This window comes from Mytilus californianus, unplaced genomic scaffold (assembly GCF_021869535.1).
Source record: "Mytilus californianus isolate M0D057914Y unplaced genomic scaffold, xbMytCali1.0.p SCAF_3, whole genome shotgun sequence".
Classification (NCBI taxonomy): Eukaryota; Metazoa; Mollusca; class Bivalvia; order Mytilida; family Mytilidae; genus Mytilus; species Mytilus californianus.
In genome coordinates, this window is record NW_026262679.1 from 42,593,196 (window position 1) to 42,615,549 (window position 22,354).

The 22,354-nt window shown below is 31.8% G+C and overlaps 1 protein-coding gene across 4 annotated transcripts in view; it reads right to left on the reverse strand.

Moving 5' to 3' along the window:
- LOC127734601 (leucine-rich repeat serine/threonine-protein kinase 1-like) overlaps positions 1 to 22,354 on the reverse strand; it is a 107,557-nt gene that overhangs the window by 21,297 nt on the left and 63,906 nt on the right. For 2 of the 4 annotated variants that reach the window (XM_052244554.1, XM_052244552.1), the window contains exons 6-17: positions 17,930 to 18,147; positions 14,494 to 14,654; positions 11,815 to 11,981; positions 11,177 to 11,312; positions 10,373 to 10,502; positions 9,839 to 9,862; positions 5,543 to 5,722; positions 4,587 to 4,702; positions 3,611 to 3,711; positions 3,003 to 3,128; positions 1,918 to 2,091; positions 856 to 1,054 (exon numbers count right to left, since the gene is read on the reverse strand). In XM_052244554.1, coding sequence (XP_052100514.1) covers positions 856 to 1,054; positions 1,918 to 2,091; positions 3,003 to 3,128; positions 3,611 to 3,711; positions 4,587 to 4,702; positions 5,543 to 5,722; positions 9,839 to 9,862; positions 10,373 to 10,502; positions 11,177 to 11,312; positions 11,815 to 11,981; positions 14,494 to 14,654; positions 17,930 to 18,147 — 1,732 coding nt within the window. Of the gene's footprint in view, positions 1 to 855; positions 1,055 to 1,917; positions 2,092 to 3,002; positions 3,129 to 3,610; positions 3,712 to 4,586; positions 4,703 to 5,542; positions 5,723 to 9,838; positions 9,863 to 10,372; positions 10,503 to 11,176; positions 11,313 to 11,814; positions 13,780 to 14,493; positions 14,655 to 17,929; positions 18,148 to 22,354 lie in introns of all 4 variants that reach the window. The other 2 variants (XM_052244553.1, XM_052244555.1) reach the window with 2 other exon arrangements.

Sequence of the window (22,354 nt, forward strand, 5' to 3'; positions counted from 1 at the left end):
TAAACTAAACAAAATTTACCTCTTGTCCTGATTGCACAATCATGAGGAAGAAAATTAACCAAAAACAAGATTTTGTTAAAATATGCATGAAGAATTTACATATTCCTTATTTTAGACTTTTCCAAAAGTTTTCGAGTACACATTGACATTCCTACTAAAACCTGAAAAAGGCTGTATTATAACAGTTGACAAGAATGTATGAGATTACATGTTTTTGCTTTTAAAGACATGGACCTACATGTAAGGTGCCCACCGTGGGATGAGAAAAATGTGTATAAACATTTGACGAAGCGTGCAAATGCTTGACAAATGGTAACTATCATGTCAACAGATTTTTTCTAAAGTTATGTAATGAACAAATCGTTGTTTGAAAAGTTTCAGACAGAACAAGAATGCATGCTTTGTTATGCTAAGCATACCACCACTAGTAATTCAAAGTATAAGAAAACAGGAAATAGATGTCGGAAAAATATGAAAAGGGCAAACATATTAAAAATCATCACTGTTGAGTGTTTACCAAACATGAAGTCATTCTGTTCAGTAATATTGGAGAAATGTGGCATGAAATTTTTTTAAGGAATCATTCATCATACTGAAAAATACAAAGTATCGGCAAACAGGAAGTAGGTTAAGGTACCTGACAAATCCCAAAGACACATTACAACTCTCACAGTGAAGCTGCTGACTAAATATGAAGTCATTCCGTTCAGTAGTTTATCAAAAAAGTGAGACGAAAATATTTCTAGAAAGGACGGATGGACAAACAGAACAGAAAGCTGAACAGAGGGATGGACAGAACAGGTGATTGCAATATACCCCCAAATTTTAGAGATGGGTTTTATAAGAGAAATATACCTTCTTTTGTTGTACAAGACACTGGTATAAAACTGTCAGTATCTAGTCTAGATGATAAACCACTGGCCCGGTCTCCTTCTGGTCCATAACGGTCCAGTAATAACTGTTTTATCCTTAAGACATCTTGTTGTTTGGTTGGTAAGGTGTTTCTGTCTAAGAATGTGGCAACCAACAAGATACTGGCATTTGGCATTCTTGCCTAATAATACATTATAGAAACAAGTAAAAAGACTTATGTTCTATCTGGAATAAGTACATATTTTCAACTGTTAGGTCTTAATAATACAAAGACATCTCCATTCAAAACAATTAATTAATGTTGTCTGAATGACTACATGATGGTATATTCAATTCTGTAGTTTTTTCTTCCATCGGGCATAATTTGATTTAGATGCTAGCAAAATACATACATATCTATGTCACCTCTAAATCTTACATTCAAGTGTTACTTATATCTGAATACTATGCAGGTGCTTGTCAATATGATCTTATTCTCTAACAATAAAATGTCTTCAAATGATTGTATCATTATCCAAAAATTGCAAAGGCAGTGAGGAATCTGAATGCATGTGCTGTTGTGCTAAGCATACCCCTCTCGTAATTCAAAGTAAAGAAAACAGAAAGTAGGTGTCTGACAGATCCGAAAAGTACACACACATTACAGCTCTTCAATGTTGAGCTGCTGACCAACTATGAAGTCATTCTGGACAGTAGTTTCTGAAAAAACTGTTTCTACGATAACAAGAGATCATACCCTCTACCTTAATTTCTCTCCAGAAATACTAAATATTACATGTGCACTGTACATTTCTTGATAACATGAATAATTTGTATACTGAAAACTAAAGACATACTTTCTGATTTCATCTCAGACAGGTATATATTCATCAGAATACTATGGAGATGCTGGCCATTTCTATCTAATTCTTTTGTCAGCGTCTTACCATGTCTTAACATAAAAAACTTCTACTCATTTAGTCTCTGGTGGAGAGTAGTCTCATTGGCAATCAGACCACATCTTCTTACTTTTATATTATGCTCAATGAAATTTAAAACAATTACCTGAATACTGTAAAGATACTGGCCGATTTTGTCCAGTTCCTTCTCTAAGGACCATAAATCCCACACTAACATGTAAAGTGAGTTTGGCGTGTAGAAACAATGATGGGTAGCTGCCACTGTAGGATCACCACTCATATCCCATAGAGAAAACTTTATGGTGGGATAGTCCTGGTGCTAAAGATAAACAACATTATTTACTTTTGCTTTGCTTTATTCTATTTTGCAACAATACAGAAGATGATCAATTTTATTTTAAACACACTTAAGTAGACAAGATGTAACTAGCTACAGATTAAATTGAACTGAACATGATTTTTTTTTTATAAATTATCTTCATTTTTGAAGTTTTAAAGAAATAGTTAATCACCAGTCTTTCATTGGTTGCAATTACCCAACTTTCTGAATATCAAACATTGGGTATTGACAAAATAGGCTACATCTTTGGGTTTGCAGGAAACCCTTTATCTTTTCATTTTGTTTTAGTGGTAAAATTGTGATTATTGACTCATGACACAATGGAAAAAGTCAGTGTTAAATTATTTAAAACTTTGTAAAATAACATAGATGCTTTACAATTATGAAGATGAAGGCACCTTCCAATTGGCTTTATAAACCAAATATTATTATCAAAACAGTCTATGGAAAAAAGCCAAATCTTTGGTACTGGCATGAATTAAACAATATATTTTGTCATGACATTTACAGTGATTAAAATTATGCAATTTTTATTAAAACTAAAGCTGCCATTCCCTCAGGCAAAATTTCTTAGACAGTTTTGGCTACTCCAGTTTTCTTTTTTATGCTTCCAAAACATCTGAATTTTTTGACATTCCAAAACTTTGTTTTTTTTGCATACCTGATGATGGTTATAGCAGAAACATGTATATTGGGCAGGGAAATCATACCATATTATTTTCTTTTATCTGATAGTTCTAAAGTAAAAGTATTTTAAACAAAAATAAATGATGTCTGATATAGATGAAAGACGTATTTTTCATTTACATTTGCTAATATGTTTTCTCTACACACCAATTTTAAGACACAGCAAATAAACAGTAATTTCTTTTAAGCCTAATGTGTACAACCTTGAAGAGTTTTAATAGAGTCCCCTTTGGTGGAAGTTCAATGTCATGTCGTTGTACACCAAGTAAATGGTGACTACCCAATGTTTGACCTTTCAACAATCCAGCAAGAGTTGTCTTTCCTTTGTCCTAAAGAAAATAAACAAGATATACATTTGTTAAGGGCTTTTCTTTAAAAACATGCATGGTATCCAGGGAAAGGCACCTTCAAAATCAGAGGCAAATTTAGAATTTCACTTTCATTTTTACTGTACCTGATACCCACCCATAGTTGAGATTTCAAAGTGCCTTCCCTGGGTCCTATGTGCATTTTAATGGTAAAGGCCTATCAAATGAGGCTTTGAATATTTAAGAATAAATTACACAATTTATTGGTAACTTTGTTTTACACAATGTTTTGTTATGGCATTGTTCGTTCGTGTGTGAATGATTTTTTTCTGTTCATTTCTAAAGAGGAAAACCTTTCTTTCATTAAATGTAGATTTAATGTATTGCCTTGATTATCAAACTAAAGTATAATTCAGGCAAAAATGATGACTGTCAAACTAACCAAGATTACTTTTCACAAACTGTCAACCTAAAATTGCATAATTTTTTCCTTATTTTCCTACCTTCTTTCCCAGAATGACAAGTTTCATTTTGTAATACTTCTCAGATTGTCTCAGATCATTTCTCAAACTTAAGATTATTTGTTTTGATCTCTGTTGCTGATCTGTGAAATAAAAACAATTGATTGTCACAAATATTTCTTTATAAAAACCTTCATGAAACATTGTGGGGAAATCGTTTTAAAACATCTAATATGTTTACAGGTTATATCTGATAGATTAAGTAGTTTTAGCAGAGCAAGATTAAATAATATCAGGAGTTATTCTTAGTTAATAAATGTAACAAAAAAAATATTAATTTCAATTGTTTCGAGTTTTATATAAGAGATATTTAATACAGTGAATGTCTATAAAGTACTGATTTGACTTGACAATGTATTTCTCATTTGTATTTCCTCTAGTTTTCTATAAATACGTAAATGCTTTTGTCAGTAATGTACCTGCTGAAAATATTTGACAGAAATGAGTTAAGGACAAACAGACACACAGATGGAAGAGGTAAACCAGTATACCCACACCTTTGCAGCGAGGGTATAATTATGATCATACATTGATATAACATTCTACTTATTAGACACAGTGTTTCTGCACTGATTGACTAGAACCATGTTTGACTGAGGTCATGACCTTATTTTTGTACTTGGATATGGATCTTTTTAGAGACTGCATGGTCTGTAATGGTATAAATGCCTTAAGGTGGTACATAACACTACAGGAAGATAACTCTATAAAAATCAGCTGAGCGTTTTAATCATGTTCTATTCATGTTAAGGAAATATGAAGCTTCTCAATGATCAAAATTAGTGTTTGTCAAACTGCTATTTTTCTGATAAAGTGTGTGGTTCAAGTTTTTTGAAATTTTTATATTTTTGTCAAAGGGTCAAAGTAAATATTTTGTCAAAATTTTATGAAAATTAAACGAGCTAAATAAATTTTAGTCAAGGTGTTTGGTACCACCTTAAAATACATAAAATCTTACCACAATCTGTGTCAATCAGCTTCTTCATATCAGTAATATTGACACCATCCATTTTAATCATACATGTGACCTTCAATTTGCCCAATTCCTTTGGTAATGTCTTTATGGCAGGATTACTGCAAACAATAACATTGTAAAGTTTTCACAGAAAACACAATTCATATCTATATTTTACATGGTTTCAAAAGACGTTGAAAGAACTATGGAAATTTAGAACAAATATGAAAATTTTATTAGTAATACCACATGAGGTAAACGGCGTCCAACAATTACTATCTTATTATTTTTTAAAGTTATGAGATCTTGATTATACTTTAAAGTTGATAACAGTTTATTGTGGATTCATTTATTTTCGTGGGTACCAATTTTTGTGGATGGAGGAAAATTGTACTTTTGTAGATATTGGATTTTGTTGTTTTGCCAAAGTTTGCACAAATCAGCATTAAGAAAATTTGTACCGCGTTGAACATTTAAATTCATGGTTAACTTATACTCACGAATTCAAGAAAATTGATATCCCACAAATAATAATAAAAACACGGTAGACCTGTGTTTTTGACTAATTTAATGACTAAAGACTGACGAGACTGACATTTAAACTTTCAACTGACAGAAACCTTTTATCCCCTGATGCTGTAAAAATGTGACACATAAAAGATACACTAACAAATTGTTGGACTACATGTTAATTTACATATCCCAAGTCAAGAAACTTGTCAGTGAAATTTATTTTCTCTGTAGGATATTTTGGTGTGCTTCACAGATATTTGTCAAATGTACTTGCAGTGTTTCGGCTCAGGGGGATTTAGAGCTCTATATATTTGTTAGACATTTGTTTCCTGATGAAGACCACATGATGACCTCTAGATCACATGACTTCTAGGTTTCTTTGTGTCATTAGGTTGCTGTCTCATTAACAAAAAGCCCATGTTATTCAAATAGATTACTGTACTTACTGTGATATGTCTAAATGATGTAATGAGACTAGATGTGAAACACTCGAATGAACTTGATTCAGGTTGTTATGGCTGAGGTCAAGGTCATGTAAACAATTTCCTAAGAAAGGTGGGAAAGAATAGTTATCTTCCTCTACATGTCGATCTTCTTTCTTTTTGTTTAATACTGCTGAAATTCTTCTGCAAATACACAAAGTACAGATAAAGTCCGAAAACTGGAAAAACCCCCCTTTTTTAATTAATTAAACCCCATAACTTGTAAACTTAAAATCTGAAATTTATAAAAATTGAAAGGGAGCTTACGTCAATAGATATAAATTCACCAAAATTCAGGAAAACGGCTCAAAACATTTTTGAGTTATTGTCCGAAAACTGGAAAATCACCCCTTTTTGTAATGAATAAAACCCCATAACTCTAAAACGTAAAATCTAAAATTTATAATAATCGAAAGGGAGCTCATGTCAATATATATAAACAATGCACCAAAGTTTCTTGCAAATTGGTGAAAGTATTTTTAAGTTATTGTCCGAAAACTGGAAAATCCCCATTTTTGTAATGAATAAAACCCCAAAACTCGGAAACGTAAAATCTAAAATTTATGAAAAACGAAAGGGAGCTCACGTCAATAGATATAAACAATTCACCAAAGTTTCATTCAAATTGGTTAAAGTGTTTTTGAGTTAATGTCCGACATGTTGACGACGGACGGACGGACAGAGGTATACCATAACACGTCCCGTAAACGGGCGTATAAAAAGAACGGATTCTTTATCTATTTTATTTAGAGCCATGTTATATGTTCTTTTTAAATTTATGTCCTCTTAGCCTTATACGTTATATTAAAACTTTTATTCAGTGGTTATGACTTTCACTTTTCCGTATGTACTGTGATCTTAAAAGCTATTTTCCTACAAGCTAAATTGTTTTATAGAGTAATTTCTGTTATTTATACAAGAAATGGTCAGTATTATCAGCATGCTTACAAAACATGCATTAACTAACTTTTATTATAAATACCAAGAAATCTTCGTTTTATTTATGTTTGATATGATAATCAAATGGGTCATGCAAATTCAACAACATCAATTTAAAAATAACAAAAAAGCATACATTGTTGTGCTAAGCATACCCCCACTCCTAAAAGGAGAGTTCAGGGATAGTTTTTGTCTTAATGTGGAGACTGAACCAAGTTTTATCACATGACATTTTTCTATTCACACTCCTAGTTTTTAACACAGGCATATAAGCGAATTTAACGATTTAAATAGATCTCCATTTAAAAATAGTTGTAAGGTGACATCGCCCATATGAAGATGTTTTCATGCAGACAATGTTGTATTGATCCAATACAGCTTAGATTTCTGACGTTATCACTTGACATTTGTGGGTATAATGAAATCAGATAAGGTAAAACAGACCATCTCGGAACTAAAGTATTCAAATTATCAGAAAACAGGAAAAAGGTGTTTGACAGATCCAAAAAGCGCTCGCAAGTTACAACTCACAACAGTTCGACTGCTACCAAAATATGAAGTCATCCTGTTCAGAAGTAGTGTCTGATAAAAAGTATGACAGTGTTTGACGAAAAAAATTCTAAGTTCATTCAACATTTTGAAAAATTCAAAGTATCGGCAAACAGGATATAGGTGTGTAACAGATCCCAAAACTGTTCCCTCATCAATGTAAGCTGCTGACAACTATATGAAGTCATTCTTTTCAGTAGTACCTGAGAAAATGTGATGCAAATATTTGTTGGACAAACAGACAGAAGAACGAATGGCCGAACAAGGTGAATGCTAATAGCCCCCACTGTTTAAGAGGGGTATGATAATTACCAATCAAAGCTCTCCATTTAACAGCATACAACACCTGTTTAACTATGTCACAATTCAATCAAGTGAAAATAAAATTAAAAATATAACCATAGAAACAGAATCATGCTAATGAACACCAATACAAAAGTTGTTAAATATTTTCATTTTATTGATGTTATCATGTAAACCCAATATTAACCATAGCTTGTTTAATAATAAATTTATGGAACAAATATTTTTTGTACTAGACTCTCTTCAATTTTTAAACCTGGTAATTAGATTCAGATATATAGCAAAATATATTTCATTTGATGAAAAAGTGTAACAATTTAAGGAAATATGATTAAACTTTAATAAATTTAGCTTGGCTTATATACACCGTAATTGGAAAAATGTGATAAAAATAATCTACTGAAAAGAGTTTATATTGTGTAGTTTTATAAAGGAAAAAAATGGAGCCCAAACATGTGAAGTTAAACAGATAATGAATCAGTAAAAAGTCATGCATGTCTTTGTTATTGTTCTCAGGTCATTCTTTTCTAAAGATTGTATTAGCTGCAAACAGTTTATGCTTTTTATGCAGGTCAAGTTTACTAGCATAAAGTTACTTTTTCAATAAAATATCTCAAAATTTTCCTGTTAAAATTTCAATAATACCAAATTAGAATCTGAACAATGATTTTGTACTTTGAAGTCAAGTATTTATCATTCCCAAAAATGCTAAAATCAACATTGCCATAGCGATAAGCTTTTGCAAAGTTTAACACAATTGTCAAGCTAAATAAAATAAGTACTGTTGTACATAGGTAGTTTTTTAATCATGTATTATAATGATAAACAATGTATTCATGATTACACATTTGTGAAAATGTTTTCATTCATTTGAAGAAAAAGCCTTTTTTCATGAAGGAATTTCCTTCAAATCTGAAAGTCTCTTCAGTTAAATAGTTATAAGGTATTCCTTTGTATGCAGTACCAGTGTGTTGCAATGATGAGTAAGGACTAAAAGTCTCTTCAGTTAAATAGTTATAAGATATTCCTTTGTATGCAGTACCAGTTTGTTGCAATGATGAGCAAGAAGAATATAAATGGTTATTTTAAAAAAAAATCTAGATACGAATATATAGTCTCAGCTTTATAATCCACTTTAAAGAAACCTTAGGTAGTTTTTATTTTTCATGTAACCAAATATTGATTGAACATTAACACGTAAAAAGTGTTTTAGTGAACATATGTCTCCCAGTCAGTATGGAAACCTAAAATGTATTGCACTGCAAGAGTCTTGTCATGCTTATTGAGAATATATACGGTTTTGGTCACTAATATGTCCTAAAAAATCAAATATTTTACCCTGAGGTCAACATTCTAGGTCTGAGGTCAATGGATGCAGGACATTGTCTTTAGATAATGCAAACACACATGGTAAAACTAAAATGCTACTTCAATGGATAAAAAAGTAATGACATACAAGAAAATTTCCACAAAAGATGAATTATTTGACCCAAAGGTCGACGGTCAAGATCACATTATGCTATGGATCCTGTGGTAATACTACTTCATATTACATATCATGGGTCTATGTCAAGAGGTAAAATAGTTTTGGTCCAGACAAAAAAACCAAGAACCAGAAGAACCAGGAGAAAAACCAGATGAAGGAGAAGAAACAAAATAACTTTTTTAAAGAGGAGACATTACAAGTATTAAAAGCCAATTGCAACTGATTTTTACAGTTTTTTCTTATGTTGTGCTGTTAAAGTACTGTCCCAGGTTAAGGGGAGGGTTGAGCACTTACAAACATGTTTAACCCTGCCACATTCTGTATGTGCCTGTCCAAAGTCTGGATCTGGTAGTACAGTGGTTGTTGATGGTTCATGTCTGTCATATTTGTTTTACAATAATTTTTTTTGTTATAAATTAGGCTGTTAGTTTTCTGGTTTGAATTGTCTCATATTTTTCATGTCGGAGCCTTTTATAGCAGGCTATACAATATTGGGTTTTATTGAAGCCCACACATTGACCTATAATTGCTTACTACTACTTCATTTTAACTCTGGTGGATAGTTGTCTCATTGGCGATTATACCACATCTCCTCATTTTTATTTTAAACATTTAAAATCTTCATACAATAACTGCAAAATATATCATACCTTATTGTAATTTTTAAAGTCAAATTCAAACTTTTAGAAATACAGGGATATCATACAACATTCAAACAAAATGATAGAAATCATTAAAAAAACACTAAATGAAGTACCATTCATTATCACTGAAACAAATGTTCTTTATGTAACCACTAAGTGGATGGTTTCTATGGTTACTGATAAACTGATATTATGATTATTTAACAACAGTGCATAAATGTAAAGCTTGACAACTATGTGTAAAACAGATGCATTTTTATTAAGCACATAATAACATTGTTTTGACCTGAGAACTTTTATTCTGGTCTTAGATAATTAAGATAGAACTGTGTGACTTACTCATTAAACAGAAAGTGTTTCAAACTGAAAAATAACATACTTACTCATAAAACATACTAGAAAACAAATACTTTTTAGAATACTAAGCTTCTATGAGAAAGATGGACTGAATAAAATCCCATATCCAAAAAGGCATGCATTTTTTGTGAAATCATTTTATAATGAACGCAATGCCTTGTTTTACTACCAGCATTGGCTATCTAAATTAAGATCTTGTAAATGAATATGATAAATGGTCCCACTAATCATAGCAGTTGAATTTGACTGAAGACAAAATGAAACAAACATGAATGGTCTATAACTAGTATAAGTGAGGTCCAAAAAAAATATGGACTTAATAACAAGGTCCAGTGTAATTTGCTAATATAAGCAACTCAAATAAATAAATTTTATGGGCAAAAATAATATATTACAGAAACAACTCTTTTATTGCTATTCCTCATCTATAGTTGAGTAAAGGTTGCATTTTACCAATTTTCAGGTATTACTTCTAAATAACACTAAAACTTCAAAACACCATGGAACAGTTATTACCTATTAGTAGGTTTTGGTCCCAAACAATTATGTGATAATTCCATTAAATAAAGTTGTGAGCACTCCCAATGATCTGGATCAGGAAGTCTAGATATCTTATTGTAGTTAGCATACAGCTCAACTAAACAACCTGTAAAACAAGATAAAAAATATCTGACTTACACAACACACTTATAAACTCATAACTGCTTTCTCTTAAGATCATTTGTTCTCTTTTGTCTACTAATTATCTACTCAAGAAGTACCATTTGTGAGTTTTTTTATCTAAATATTGAAGAGACCTTTAAATTGTTCAAGTGACAGTCTGGTTTAGTTTGACATTGAATTTCAAATATATGTTAAGCCACAAGATTCAGCTAAGATCTGTGCCACCCTTGATGCTTAATTTGGTTATCAGAATTTAAAATGGAAAAAATAGTATACCACGATTTTAACTGAATTTGCACTAAAGTTTATATAAATCTCACTCCACTGGGTAGCAAATACAAATGGCATCTATTGTTTGAATTTTACATACCCATAACCTTTCCAAAGCATCCCTCTTTTTTTGTCGGGTTTGTGTTACTAAATTTAGTTTTCTGTATTGTGTATTGTCGACCTTTGTTTGTTTTTCATCTTTTTAATCTTGACCGTGATACTTCCTTTCTGGGATTAAAAACATTAATTTGAATAAACCAAATTCATTGCCCTCTAACATTCTTTTAATGGGGAGAGATACTCGATTACTTTTTTTTATAAGTTTCAGATTCTGTAACAATATCATTACAATTTGTTTCCTTCTCCTTTAAATATAATTGGCATTACCTAATTTGACAACACTTTCGTTGATTTCCTCCAGTTTGTTATTATTCAACCGTAACGTTCTCAATGTGCCACACCAATACTGTTCCAAACTGACAGGACATCTATCTAACTCATTATGGGAAAGATTTAACATAGCCTGTAAATCAATTGTAATACACTTTACTGTCGATTCATTTATTTTTCATGGGTACCAATTTTCAAGGGTTAAGGAAAAATAGGGGTTTTTTTGTGGATATTTGATTTCATGGTTTTACTAATGTCTGCATTGAAAATTTGTACTCCATTGAACATTTGAATTTGTGGTTCATATATACCCACGTAATCCATGAAAATTGGTATCCAACAAATAATAATGAATCCACAGCAATTTATAATAATTTTAGTTTATAAGTAGTTATGTATAAAACTTACAATTTCTTTATTCATAGTCTAAATATCTTCCATTTTGTTAACTTCAACAATTTTTTTTACCCTTAGAATAATATGAAACATAATTCAACTGTCTGAATTGTAAGCCAATAAGATAATAAAGATCAGGTGTGTGGGCTACATTTTTTTTGTGTGCGTATTTCTTCATGAGGCCAATCAAGAAGATACATCCAAGTTTTATACTGGCGCCAAGTAAAGATGTGACTTACCATATTACAGTCCCAAGCATTAGGAAAGGATACCAGTCTATTGTGACTAACATCTAGAGTAGATAATCCAGAACATTTTCTGATATATTCGTGTGGTAACATTTCTAGCTTGTTTTGGGATACATTCAAGTAGTGCAAATTTGGACACTGAACAAAACTTGAACTATCTAAAATGAAAAATAAAATAAAATGCTCCGCAGGGCGCAGCTTGATACGACCGCAGAGGTCGAACCCTGAACAGTTGGGGCAAGTATGGACACAACATTCAAGCTTGATACAGCTTTGCATTTGGATTGTGATTGAATATTTGACACAGCATAGGTTTCTGACACAGAATGAATGTGGTCTAAGAACTTAAAAATTTTAAATTGGACATTCACCTATTATGGTCCAATATCCAAAATCTAAATACATGGTTAGTTCAGCATATCAAAGAACCCCAAGAATTCAATTTTTGATGAAATCAAACAAAGTTTAATTTTGGACCCTTTTGACCTCAATGTGGACAAAGTTGATAACGTGGCCCAAAAATCAAAAATCTAAATACATGGTTAGATTCAACATATCAAAGAACCCCATATATTCAATTTTTGTTGAAATCAAACAAAGTTTAATTTTGGACCCCGATTTGGACCAACTTGAAAACTGGGCCCATAATCAAAAATCTAAATACATGTTTAGATTCAGCATATCAAAGAACCCTAAGAATTCAATTTTTGTTAAAATCAAACTAAGTTTAATTTTGGACCCTTTGGACCTTAATGTAGACCAATTTGAAAACAGAACCAAAAATTAAGAATCTAAATACATGGTTAGATTCGGCATATCAAAGAACCCCAATAATTCAATTTTTGATGAAATCAAACCAAGTTTAATTTTGGACCCTTTGGACCTCAATGTGGACCAATTTAAAAACGGGGCCCAAAATCCAAAAACTAAATACACGGTTAGATTCAGCATATTAAAGAAACCCAAGAATTCAAGAATAAAACCCCATTGAAATTGGTCAAGAAATAAGCAATTTATACGAAGTATCTTCTTTTGCACAATACTGTGCAATTAAATATTTCTTGCTATTGCGCAATACTGTACAATTGACAATTTCTTGCTATTGCCCAATATTGTGCTATTGGATATTTCTTGCTATTGCGCAATACTGTGCAATTGAAGATTTCTTGCTATTGCGCAATACTGTGCAATTGAAGATTTCTTGCTATTGTGCACTACTGCGCAATTGAAAATTTCTTGCTATTGCACAATACTTATTATATAATAATTTACACATCCTGTTTGGTGTGTATCTCCTACCATATCATTATTATTTGCTTTTAAATATAAATCAGAAATAACCAACTTAAAATGGAAAATTTTAAAAGAAAAAAAAAGGAAAAAAAAAAAAATCCCCCCCCCCAAATTTTTTGAACCCCCTTATGATTCATCACCCCCAAACTCAATCCCAGCCTTCCCTTTGTGGTATGGTACCTTGCAGTACAATTTCAGAGAGATCCATACACTTGAACACAAGTTATTGTCTGGAAACTAGAAAAATGCTTATTTTTGGCCCCTTTTTGGTCCCCAATTCCTAAACGTTTAAGGCAATTACCCCCAAACTCAATTCCAGCTTTCCCTTTGTGATATGGAACCTTGTAGTACAATTTCAGAAAGATCCATACACTTACACACAAGTTATTGTTATGAAACTAGAAAAATGCTTGTTTTTTGCCCCTTTTTTGGCCCCTAATTCCTAAAATTTTGAGGCAATTACCCCCAAAATCAATCCCAGCATTCCTTTTGTGATATGGAACCTTGTGGTACAATGTCAGAGAGATCCATACACTAACACACAAGTTATGTCTGGAAGTTACAAAAATGCTTATTTTTGGCCCCTTTTTGGCCCCTAATTCCTTTACTGTTGGTACCATAACCCCCAAAATCAATCCCAACCTTCCTTTTGTGGTATTGAACCTTGTGGTAAAATTTCATAGAGATCCATTCACTTAAACTAAAGTTAGAGTGCGAAAACCAATGTGTCTTCGGACGACGCCGGACGACGCCAACGTCATACCAATATACGACCACAAAAATTTTTTTGCGGTCGTATAAAAATTGCTAAGTCTCACATTTGTATGAAAAGCAAATATATAATTATATTCTGTAAGTATAATTATTAGCCCATGTATACATGACAATTTCAAGGTCTCCTTCTTTTTTTTTTTGTTCTGGAATCTCCTCATCCATGGTCATTTTCAGTGTGAGCAAAAAAAAATCTCACACCACTGTGAATTTATTTATTTTCGTGGGTACCATTTTTGTAGATTGAAGAAAAAAATTGTATTTTTGTGGAACATTGAATTCATGGATTTGCCAAAGTTTCCATACAAGCATACAGGAAGTTCATACTTCGTTAAACATTAAAATTTGTGGTAGTCTCAAGTTCTCAACCAACGAAATCCACGAAAATTGGTATCCAATGAATAAAAATGAATCAATAGAATTAGATATTTCAATTTATAAATAGCGACATCCCTTTCTTATAATTAACTCTACTGGTGGAGCATATCTATTAGATACTATTGATGGACCATATCTATTAGATATTATTGATAGAGCATATTTATTAGATATTATTGGTGGAGCATATTTATTAGATATTTTAACTTATCACTAGACATCCCTTACCTGTGGTCTGTGAAGTAACAACTGGATACTGTGAATGAAGTGTCTTTAGTAGATATTTCAGATTATTATTAGAAAGATTTAAAGTGACTAGAGATTGTAACTGAAATACTTCGTGGCAAATGTCTTCTAACTTGTTATCTCCCAGCTGGATTTCCGATAAACTGAAAATATAATAAGATAAGTATATGGAATATGCTGTTTCACCACTATTCCAGGTACGGGGAGGGTTGGGCACCCGCAAACATGTTCATATTTGTTTTTCGTTTATCATTTTGTACATTAGTCAGTTTTCTTGTTAATACATTTGTCATTTCAGGGCCATTTATAGCTTGCTATGCGGTATGGGTTTTGCTAATTCTTGAAAACCGTACAGTGACCTATATCTGCTTACTTCTATCTCATTTGGTGTCTGATGGAGAGTTGTCTCATTGGCAATCATACCACATCTTCTTATTTTTATATTGCCTTCAGGTGATACCAAACACCTTGACTAAAATTAATTTGGCTCGTTTAATTTTCATAAAATTTTGACAAAATATTTACTTTGACCCTTAGACAAAAATATAAGAATTTCAAAAAAATTGAACCACATACTTTATCGGAAAAAATTCATTGGATATATAGCAGTTTGACAAACACTAATTTTGATCATTGAGAAGCTTAATATTTCCTTAACAATAGAACGTGATTAAAACGTTCAGCTGATTTTTACAGAGTTATCTCCCTGTAGTGTTATGTACCACCCTAAGAACTAAGCTCATTGTCTTTTTCAACCAGGAGAAAATTCACAATGACTGAGCTCACATTACTCTGTTGGAAGTTTTTGGGGCAGTTAACCTAGGCTCAGGTTGTTCTTAGCCAACAAACTGGCACAGACTAGTCCAGAATTATTGTTTTCTTCATAATTTTTAAACATTAAAAATAGCTATCTTCATCGACCATAATGGCCTTATTGGTGCTACTGAAACAAAGTACAGTTGTTTACTTTACTTAACTATATCCAAAACAGGTTGTAAACAATTGTGATTATAGATCATTGATGGTTTTTCAAACCTGAAGGTGTTTCTCAGCTACAATTGTCTCCCTGAGATGAGATGTGGCCGAGAAACATCCTCAAGTTTGAAAGACCATTGATAATCTGTTTATCCCTATTGCCTACGACTTGGTTGATGTTTACATTGACAACGGCACATGCACCCTTAGTTTCTAGCTATAATTTTCTATCTCAAGCGAGTAAAATGATATGAAAAATTATCACAGAAAAAGATCAAAGGAAAAATACACCAAATAGCGATAAATTCAGTTCTCATACAACATGTACAGGTAACAACTGACTGGGAAAAAAATTGTGTCAATAAATTAGACCAGATGTAAACTTTGAAATGACAATAGTAATGTCAAGAGGGTTAAAGTTATTTTTTTTTTAATTCAAGTGGATAAATTTCCTCTTCAAATGAGGAACTGATATATGTAGGAGTTACAAAAAACAACATGCAACATATTTTGGCATTGCACAAGGTCATACTTTTCCCAGACTGCTTATGGCTTCTTTCACCTAAATTCAATAGAGGTGTACTGACTGATTTTGAAGCCTTTGAAAACATGGGCTATCCATTGGTTGAAAATTGGCCTTTAACCAGCTTTCAGTAACTGGGAATGCCCTTAGATCACTACTTTGTTAGTCTATTTTTCATATTTAGTATATATGAAAATAATGAGTAATACCCTTTTCAACTGATTTTAGGAGTTTGTTTTATATTACTCTTACACCACTGTCTCAGGTTAGGGAGAGGGTTGAACCATTCAGTGACTGGAAGAATGTTTAACCACACTACATTCTTTAATTGTATGCCTTTACCAAGCCAGAAGCTGGTAATCCAGTAGTTATTGCTGGTTTCTGTCAGCCTAATTGTTTTTTGTTAAATGTTATTAGATTTTTTATAAAACCTTTGGTTTTCCCTTTGAAATATTGCTAAAATATTTTACCTAATTGCAGTTGAAATTTCCCCTACAAACTCATCAACTGGTTAAACATTTTAGCTCATTGCTTCAGTGAAAGGTTAACAGAATACTAAAACTAAATATTTTTTTTTTGTTCTTTAAAACTTTTTACAAATATGTTGGGGAAATGAAGGCATGAGAGCAAATACAATGCAGTTTCCAATATAATTAATATTTCCAAGGGGCATAACTCATTCAAAAATATTTTATCGGCACTGATTTTCTGACTTGTCCAAAACATTGCTGATATAAAACTTTGATATAAGTTTCATAAAAATCTGACAAGAATTGTACACATGAGAGTGCAAACAATGAAATTTTCCATATTATTAATATTTTCAAGAGGCATAACTCTTAAAAATAATTGATTCGCACTGATTTTCGAACTTGTCCAATACATTGCTGATATAAACCTATGATATAAGTTTCTTAAAAATCTGACAAGAATTGTACACATGCCAGTGCTAACAATGAAATTTTCCATATAATAAGTATTTCCAAGAGGCATATCTCTTTTATCTTAGCAAAAATTGTACAAGTGAGAGGGCTAACAAGAACCGACAGACAGATGCAGGGACAGACCGACGCCTGTTATTTCTATGTTCCTGCGGGGGACAATATCCTTTCACTTATGTCAGGGGCTAACCAGTTGATCAATTTGGAGAGGTGTCCATTCAAACTAAAATTTGGTAAAAACATTTAAAAAATATGTATGGTGATAGGACAAAGCCTTTTCAAAATATGCACAATAACATAGCTTAAAATAAAGTTACAAGTGACCAACTTTTTGTTGAAGGCTGCTATAGTCCACAAAACGCATACTAAGTTATTAACACCAAATCATAAGAATACTGTCACCATTGCTTACCCTGAATTAGTATGACTTGTACTTATATTCTACAACTTTCATTGTAGGCAGGACAATAAACAATACTGTGGATTCATTATTAGTCGTTGGATACCAATTTTCGTGGGATTTCGTGCGTACAGGTGAACCTCAAATTAAAAAGTTCAACAAAGTACAAATTTTCCATTGTCTTGCAGACGGGCAAAACCACGAAATTATATATCCATGAAAATGTAAGTTTTCCTCAATCCACGAAAATTGGTACCCACGAAAATATTTGAATCCACAGATACTTTGATAATCTATATTCAACATCCTTTGGAAAGTCAATTCTTGGTGGCAGATGATGAAACTGTGTATATATTGTTATCTAAAATGACATAAGCCTTTCTACTGAAACTATCAAGATTGTGCTGCAGATGAATATTTATGTTGAGTATATCTCAAAGAAGCAGCAATCGAACAACAGGAAACAAGACCAACAGATGAAGCCCTTTCATTACTTGCCAGTAAAAAGCTAAGTTTGGTCAAATGTACCTTCTTTACTTTAAATCTTATGTATGTCTATAAACTTCTTAATATACCTACCTATCACACAGTATCTGACCCTCAGGTGAAGATAATTTGACTAGTTTGTTACGGGCAAGATTCAAATGAACTAAGTTAGGCAAGCACCATGGTATTTCTGGAGGCAATGTTGACAAGTTGTTCTCATTAAGGTCCAGCTCAACAATTGTATTATGTACCCCAGCCACCCAATCATAATTAAAACCACCTAGACTTAGATGTCTATACTTGGCTACGTGCTGAAACATATAAAAAGAGGATTATAAACATGTGAACATTTGTCTCTGGAAAGTGTTTCATACATCAAAAAAATGTTACACAGAATAAAAAGAAACTTAACTTCCTGTTTTGCAAGGACGTTCAATGCATTTAGCTTACATATCATGTAAACTAGACAAGGAGGATAAAATTGTTACACAGGTACTTATAAAAACATGTCTGTTCATTTTGATAATTTAAATGCTTCTGTAATTTGTTATTAAGGATCACACAGAATACTTTCTAGCAATGTGGGACTGTTTTCAATTACAAGACTTAAAATCTTAATCTTAACCTCCAAGTCCTGTAAATTTGTTTATTTTTGTGCAGTTGAAATTTAACAATTTTAAGTTTTATTCATACTGTTTTTCTTGTTTCAGATTCTGGTCAGCTTAAAAGAACAAATTTATTCAAAGGAACATTTTTTAATTTAATCTGCCTCTCTAAATGAGTAAAAATAAAAGCAATGTAGACATTTCTACATTCATAATATGTACTTTGGTGATTGTTTTTCTCCGTTGATCTTTGTTTTCCATACTCAATAATTATATAATTTGTCCATCAGTCTGGTGAATGGTGACAATTTCATTTACTATAATTTAGAAGCGATATAATTTTTGTAAAAAGAGTATTTTGATGGTCAATTTCAGAGAATAACATACCAGATTTTTAAGAAAAGACAAATTACCATCAAGAATGGAAATGTCATATGCAAGGTATATCAATGGAAAATTTGGAAATTAGTATTCTCCATTACTATATGATGATAACTTATGTTATGATTTTCAAATTATCAATTATAGTTTGTTTTTAATTTCCAAATGGCACATTTCCTCTTTCAAGAATCAACACCTTGCAACTCTTTAACTTTCATACTTCTCTTGATTTAAATAAAGAAAAACAATAAATTATGCTTCAATACTAAAGCTCTCAAGAAAGAACCCCAGTAAACATGGCTTTTTAAACAGTTCATGAGTTATTCCCCTTGCCTATAAAAATAATCATGCATTTCTTCTTTTGAATAATGACCAGATTGCATGAGGTTTCTCAATTTTCAAGCTTTGTATACATACAGGAATATGAGGGTCACATTTAAATCTTATATTTTCTTAGGAGTGATTTTTTATAAATCATTTTTCCTGAGAGGAAAGAATAAAAAATAATTTCTCCAATATATCCCTCCTAGGAACAGTATATCTAACGGGAAAAGAATCTGATAGGCTTTTCAGTTTAAAATTGATAAAATCTTGAACTTTACGAGACTTCGTGAAAGGAGTAGGTCCACTAAGACCCCTTTTTGGCCCCAAAATATAGCAGTTTTACAAAATTGTTAAAATGTTAACTTTAGCTATTTATTGGAAAGAAGAATACTTCTGTTACATAAATATGGGATGTTTTTGACAATACAATGCACATGTATCGGGTACTAGCATCGTTAAGTCATGCTAAATAACTGAAATCTTCACAATTTGAGCATTTGAGCGAATTTTTAGACGGTTTCCGTCTTAAATGGTAGTGGCCGCATTTGTGTTCATTCTTAATATTTAAATGTAAGTTGCATTTGATGATAATACATAACATATATAAAGATTGAGGATGAACACGGATGCGGCCACTTTCATTTTTGACAAAAACCATCTTAAAAGGGACATATTATGGCATATTTGGTAGATTTTTAATATTTAAGCTTGAATTTGAGCGTCTTTCATGACTAAATCAGTCCAAATCTTTCACATAAACTAATTGAATCTAATAAAGTAAACACTTAAGTGTTTAAAAAGTGTCCAAAATCTTTCATCAGATAAACTTGAAGTTTGAGGCCAAAATCGGCCCTTACCGGACCTACTCCTTTATGGATTTTGGTAGTGTCTGTCTGAAAAACTATCGGAACTGCTCAATAAATTAACCACATAATTCCTAACTTTCAACAAATACAATGAATTGATAAGTTTTATCATAAAGTAGATATATTTTGTCATATAAAATGACCAATATAAGTGTGATTTATTTGATGTGAAGTGTTTTATAACGGTTTGTGAAATTCAATGTTACTGGGAATGCCATCAGCGCCATTTTTTTATTACCCCGTTTGCATTCTGTACCCTTCTGTGATGAAATGAAATGTGACTATGACAAATTTGAAGTGACAGATTACAGGTTCGATACACTGGCACCACTTATTACTTAGTTTGAATGACATTTTATTGATATTATTAGAAATTATTAAGATAATATCGAGTACGTATTTTACACAGGTCCGTTTCCGTATCGTGTCATTTATTAACTATGACCTGACAATAAAATAGGCTATAACTAGGTAGTGTCAAGTCCCGTCAATATATATGTTCCTAATCCCTCCTTTTCTGATCCATAATAACAGTTGTGAAAAAATGTTTTCCGCATAGACTAATGACATGATTTCATTTTAAATAGGTACTTTCAATTTGAAATTTGAATATTAATGATATTCATGCTGATTATATTTCCCACTTAAACATCCCTTATACATTTAAAAACTGCATATCATTTTACGCATTTATCAGATTTCCAATAACCAAGTTTTTACTTTTTTTATCACAAATTACATAATATAAAGATAAAAAGTTAAGTACATAGTACATGTATTTTGACATTGACCTTGTTGACACGAATAAAATAATCTACATTTTATCAAAAAGGAAGTCTTGTGATCAAAATATGAAAATTAAATTTTACAACATTTTCTTTTACTTGCAAATATGGGTGTGTGTAGACAATAAGTTTTTTCTCATAATATTATAAAAATTGAAAAAATATTTCCCAAAAAAATTTGAACAGAATTAGCTTTACTTTAAATAAAATCATACACAATGTAGAATTAACTACTTTCAAGAAATCAAGCCCAGGCGCGGATCCAGAGCTCAACGCGGGGGGGTTTGAGAAGCATTTTTGAACATTATAGAAGTTTTCTTAATTGTTATACAAAACCTTATGTTTTTTTCAATAATTGGCACACTTTTTGTTCATCCGTCATATGGTTACTCAAAATTGAATTTTTAGATTTGTTTAATTATTTAATTTCCAGATAAAAATACTTCAATAAACATGAAAATTGAAAATTGGCAAACATTGAATGTACAAAGTTATCCTAAAAGGTCTATTGTTGATAATTTCATCCTGATGTTATGGGCTCTAGCATACTGATCGATCACTGCACTTTTGACAATTCCGTGCTGATATGAATATGCATTAAAGCAAGGCCATTGAGTCTCTCGCTTGTCATGGTTGATCGCAAATAGGTCTTTAAGAGTTTGAAAGAGCTGAAAGTCTTGTAATTCTCTTAATAAGGCTGTTTGGTGGTATTCTGTGTTTCCGTGAAATTTACATTCACCATTTACCTTTACCGAATTCTGAAAATGTCCGAGGTTGTGGTCAGCAGCGGACAAAACGCAAAATTTGCAGTAAATTACGTCGGTGAAGTTAAATAGACAATCCATGGGTAATAGTGCAGCCACGCATATTTGAAGCATCTTTTAAACCCGTACATTTCTCGTTTAGGAAAAGGAAAAAAACTATGATAAGTGGTTGCCAGTTTTCAATTAGAATGCTATACATATCAGCACTAGGTACAGATGTGGAAATAAAGTTTGCAATATCCTTAGATTCAGCAGGTGTCGCAGCAGTTGCAGAATTTAAAAAAAATAATAAAAAAAAACTTATGGATATTATAGAGTGAGAATGTATTTTTCTTCAAATCAAGCTATCAGAAAACTTCGTTTTAATTATTAAACCAACAAAGTAATAAAATATAGGATAGCAGCCTTGGATGGTCTAAATTAAATCCTTTGATCCTCAAATTATTTTCTCCAAGGCCGATGTAATTATGACATGTGTGTATTTAACGGAGTGTAGCGACAACGTGTCACCCAATTAAGTGCTCACTGAATATACAATTTTTAATAAAGATAACATTAAAAAAAAGAAATGATTAAGTGACTGTATGCTTTTTGCTCACAAAAAAAATTTCTAGATTTTCAAGCAGGGGGGTTTCCCGAACCCCCCCCCCCAAACCCCCCTAAATCCGCTAGTGAAGCCCATCCTAGTTCAATGTGTATTTCTTAAACAAATTGAACAAGCATTTAATTGACTATATATATAAATTATGGTGTTAGCCCTGTATAACCACAGGTTATCTGATGGAGAACGTTT